We start from the raw sequence: 4,785 nt of genomic DNA, 5'->3' as shown, positions 1-4,785 counted from the left end.
CTGTAGCTAGTAAGCTGGTTTTGGGCCGGATTCCGGTATTCCGGAAAACTAGCGGCACCGCCTGAGTGGCCAGGCAGCTGCACTGCGGAGACCGACGTCGTTGGTCGCCAATGATCACCTCGGTCCGTCGTCCTCGGGGTGACACGGCGAGTCTAGTTGTAAACGCAGGAACCTCTGATCGGGTTCTGACCCTGCGTGGAGATCGCACGTCGGGTGAGAGAGCGCAAAGGAAGTCGTTTGGTGCGGTAGGGCCCTAGAAATATCCTTGGGCCTGCGGTCTGCTCTCCACATCTGCAGACCGTCGAGTCTCACCTACTCTGCGTGACCCCTAGGCGCGGATACCTTGTAGGAGGATCAGTTTCCTGTCCAAAAAAAAGTGATGCGGCTCCTCCAGCTGCATATGGGTTGCTGCCGTCAAATGCCAGCCGTGCCAAATATCAGCCGGAACCCAGCAAGGCTCCGCTCTCTCCACGCTAGTTTTAGCCTTTATACTAACAACGTACCCCGGTAATAATTCTATGGAATAATTTTGGACTGAATTAAGTGGGCTTAAGATTATAGATCAACTCAGATACAGACATCAAATCGATAGCCGATAGCAATGTTCGTATCCGCATAAGAAATGAGATAATACTCGTAGGTACTACTGGTACAGTATCAAGAAATGTCTTTAAGTGAACCATATGTAAAATACAGTTGCGCTCTCCAACTCCATTGTAGTTTCTCGATAGATTCAGACGAATGTCGATAAGATGCGATAACTCTTAGGACTATTATTTATTCTTGATTGAAGAAGATTAAAAGAAATCTAATTGTGTTAATTATATCATTTATTACATGTCAATTTACAATAGAATAATCTATATTTTATTTGGAAAATATACATATCCCAAATGTCGGAATACCTTAAATTATCAGGTAATAATATCTAAATACTATCACTAGTACACTACTATCAGTCACACGTCTGCGTTCCTCTGTAGCCGTTCGTCTCACGCGACCACGGCTTCCCGCCGAGCACGCAAAGCTTTCTCACGTTACAGATAATTTATGTTTAGATTAATTAATTACCCAGATGCCAAATAAATGATCGCACTACCTACGATTAGAGAAAGCATTGATGCCGCAAGGTGATGAAGGCGGCGAGCAAGAGAGAAAGCAGCGCCGCAGTGGGCACAGTGGCAGCCGAGACGCAGACGTGGCGGCCCGGGCCCATGCAGGCTGCCCACGCCATGCGGTGTGGCACGTGCGTCTGCTCGTACAGACCAGAGAACATCCAGTGGTGCACGCCCCATGCGAACACCGTGACGTCATCTCCGCCGTGCGTCTCCGAGTCCAGCGGGACGTCCGTGTGCGTCCTCCAGCGCAGCGCACCTGCGGACGCCACACGATCAGTAATATCCGATGGCAGTGAACCTCATCTGCTCCTGTGACAGTAACCTGCAATACTTACCGAAGTTGGCGTCGGTCGTCACGTCGGGTCGAACGCCGTTCTGCTGGATCCTTGCTCCGGGTCCGTTGGTGTACGAGAGCACCATGAAAGGCATTCTGTTGCTGTCCAAACTCCGCACCGTTCCGAGCACGTCCGTTCCTCGCGGTGAGTACCCGTTGAACGACATGACGTGGGTGTGGTCAGCCGTCACTACCACCAAGGACTCGTCCTCCTTGAGTGCATCTGTGGCCACTTTCACGGCCCGGTCCATCTCAATGGTCTCATCGAGCGCGAGGTGCGCGTAGTTGTCGTGATGGGCGTGGTCGATGCGCCCTCCCTCCACGAACAAGAAGAAACCGCGCTCGTTGCGACTCAGCACACGGATGGCAACGTCTGTTAGCTCGGCGAGGGTTGGCTCCGTGCTCTCATCTCCCTCGAGATGGTACTGCAAGTGACTGCCCTCGAACAGTCCGAGCATGTAGTCGGGCGGAGACGAGGCCAGTTTCAAAAGTTCCTGTCGATTCCACAGATACTTGTAACTCACTTTCTGCGACTCCTTATCGTTCTGCCATTCTTCGATCAGATTGCGGCCGTCTGTTCTTAGACCTCGGGTGCCTTCTTCATCGACTTGGGTTGTCGGTAAAAATTCTCGTCTTCCTCCGCCAAAGATCACCTTAAAACAAAACAGCAAATGAATTGAGAGTCCTAGATATCTGCTTCGTATTAACGCTGAAACATAATGTAAATACTTTAAATTTGTTTCCTGGCGCCATCTTGATCAGCTGATGAGCGATGTCCGGACAGCGGTTGACGTCGTGGCCTTCTTGTTTCACGTCGTTATCATTCTCCCAGTTCCTGTTGGCGACCTTGGCGAAAGTGCCCGCCGGAGAGGCATGTGTGATGCGAGTGGTCGTCACTATACCTGTAGTGTGACATTCACCATCCTAATTAATATCTACAATAGAACATTCTTACGATTATCACTTTGTCCTCCATATCAGAATAAATAAGAACTGACCGACATCTCTCCCGTCAGCCAGTGCCCACTCGGCTATGGACTGCACCCGCTTGGTGACGTCGGTGGAAGCCGCGCAGTCGTGCCTCGGCACGGCGGCCGTCACTCCGAGAGTGCCTTGGTTGGCCTTCACGCCGCACAGGTATGCCGTCGCCGTGCACGACGAGTCCGGGACTTGAGCGTCCACGCAGTAGGTCTGCACAACAACAACCACGGTTCACTGTACGGCTGCACCGGTAATCCATCTGTTGAAGGCTGTCGCTAATTTCATTGGTCAATACGTCTACTATTTTAGTTGACGTATTGAGTATGTAGATTAAATTTAGCTGTAAGTAAGACGTATGAAAAATCATGGAAAAAGACTACGAAATGAAAGGTATCTAGAAATCGCCTCATACAAATACTTAAAGGTTTTTCTTAAGCAGCAAAAAACAAAGTTCTACACTTCGTCAAAACACACAAAACAATCATAGTCCTTTGTGAGCATCCCTCCCGACTCAGCAATCCTCACTTGCCTGGTTTTTTTTATTTACCTCAAGATTTAATAGACCTCCAACCTTCTGTGAAAGTGCTAAATAAATATAAATAAATATAACATGTTGCAGACCTTCGCAAGACCGAGAGTGGGGAATTGTTCAAAGTGCAAGCTAGCCTCTTCTCCCGTCTGCCCGCGTTGCTGTCCGAGCAGCGTGCGCGCGGCGGCCAGCGTGGGCACGGACATGCCGTCTCCGAGGAACATGACCACGTTCTTGGCATGGCCGGCTGCTTGTCTCGCGCCCGCCCCCTCTCGCTCGCGTCTCTCGATGGCTTCCTGCGCCTCCCGCACCCAGAAGCTCGCCTCGGACTCGGCGGCCCTCATCCTGGCTGCGCCGGCCTCGCGAGCTGCGAGCCACTCCGGGTGGTAGCGGTCCTCGGCCGTCACCAGCACCGCCGCCGCCGCCGCCGCCACCACAACTAACCACCATGTAGACATCGCTGTCTCTCACAGGAAGGAACTGAGCCCTGAGCTCTAACGCTACCTATTTATTGTTTTCGTATCTAATCTCAACCTTTAATCCGAGATGATTGAATCAATAATTGTTAAAGTATAATAATAACTCTTTATGTATGGATTTAGCGTTTTACAATACTTGCCATTTGAAACATAATTTTTATATGGTTGGCAATAAACTCTAAATTACAATGAATTTAATTTTGAAGTATGGAATTCATTTTTACAATTCAGAGATTTATTAATTGATTAGTGTTCTGTTTTCACTACACTTGTAACTTTTACATTGAAGATATATGAAAAAGGGAGACTGACGGTCCGAATGCTGTTTTTTTTCTTATTCTTACCTAAGCTGATAGCCTTTAGAGGCTATTTCAGCGGAACCTTAATTAGTGAGCTCACGGGGCTCAAACCCGACGACGTTGCTAACACGAACCCTAGCAAGAGCCGTGCTTCGCAGAATCTACCGCCGGATCGGAAACGCCACCCACTGAGAAGATCCGGCGAGAAACTCAGTGGGCTGTGTCTGAGGGTTAACTTACTCGTCGAGCCTTTCGTCGCAAGCGACGGGTTCGACCAGAACGGTGACCGGTGCTTGAGGTACCTAAAAGCACCGTTAGTGGATCGGGAGGATCCGAAATGACGTGTTTGGGGCGACGTCAACTGCTTTCCATTCTTTCCGCAGGATCGGGAATGTAGTTACCGGCGGCCACGATAAGAGGGTTCTCGTGTCGTGCCGCTTTATCGAAGTGGCGCATCGACGCCGACTGCAGATACTTACTGATGGACTCTAAGTCCAGGTCGTCATGGAGGTCGACGTTCCTGACGAACCACGGGGCTCCGACAGCTATCCTGCAAAAACGGGATTGAATAACTTGGAATGATTTTAAGTGACTGCGGGCCGCGTGAGCGAACACTACACTTGCATAGGTCATGACGGGGCGTATGCAAGTTTTGTAGAGTGTCACCTTATTTCTAAGGGACATTTTACTTCGCCTGCATATCATCGGGTAGAGACGTCCTAGTATGAAGGCGGCACGGTCGCGTACTGTCTTTATGTGGGGGCGGAATGTCATCCTTCTGTCGAGGGTGACGTCTAAGTATTTGACCTTCGGGGCCCATGATATGGGTTGGTCGTACATCGTGATTGGGCGAATGGCGGAGGCGGAGGTGTTGACGCGCCTAGTCGGGAGACGGATGCTCAACGTGGTGTTCGGAGGGCAACCTCTTTTGAAGAGCACCGCTGTGCTTTTCGTGGGGTTGATGTCGATGCGCCACTTCCAGAACCACTGTCCCATGGTGGTAGCTGCGGTCTGAAGTCGCCGATGTAGCAACGACCTTTTCCTA

At 50.3% G+C, this 4,785-nt stretch overlaps 1 protein-coding gene across 1 annotated transcript; it reads right to left on the bottom strand.

The window, feature by feature from the left end:
* Positions 1 to 812: 812 nt before the first annotated feature.
* Positions 813 to 3,555, bottom strand: LOC114252141 (membrane-bound alkaline phosphatase). Its single transcript, XM_028186648.2, has 5 exons — positions 3,055 to 3,555; positions 2,451 to 2,643; positions 2,182 to 2,354; positions 1,454 to 2,105; positions 813 to 1,374 (listed from the first exon to the last, which is right to left on the bottom strand). The coding sequence occupies exons 1-5, from the start codon at positions 3,418 to 3,420 to the stop codon at positions 1,106 to 1,108; spliced, it is 1,653 nt and encodes a 550-aa protein (XP_028042449.2). The 5' UTR covers positions 3,421 to 3,555; the 3' UTR covers positions 813 to 1,105.
* Between the last annotated feature and the right edge of the window lie 1,230 nt (positions 3,556 to 4,785).

Source organism: Bombyx mandarina, chromosome 03 (genome assembly GCF_030267445.1).
Source record: "Bombyx mandarina strain Sakado chromosome 03, ASM3026744v2".
Classification (NCBI taxonomy): Eukaryota; Metazoa; Arthropoda; class Insecta; order Lepidoptera; family Bombycidae; genus Bombyx; species Bombyx mandarina.
Note: the sequence above shows the minus strand (reverse complement) of the source record. Positions and strands in the feature narration are given on the sequence as shown.

Coding starts and splice junctions, on each gene's coding strand:
- LOC114252141 (XM_028186648.2), bottom strand. CDS start 3,420: ATGTCTACATGGTGGTTAGTTGTGGTGGCGGCGGCGGCGGCGGCGGTG. Junction 2,644..3,054: donor CCACTCTCGGTCTTGCGAAG/GTCTGCAACATG, acceptor GTTGTTGTGCAG/ACCTACTGCGTGGACGCTCA. Junction 1,375..1,453: donor GACGACCGACGCCAACTTCG/GTAAGTATTGCA, acceptor TGGCGTCCGCAG/GTGCGCTGCGCTGGAGGACG.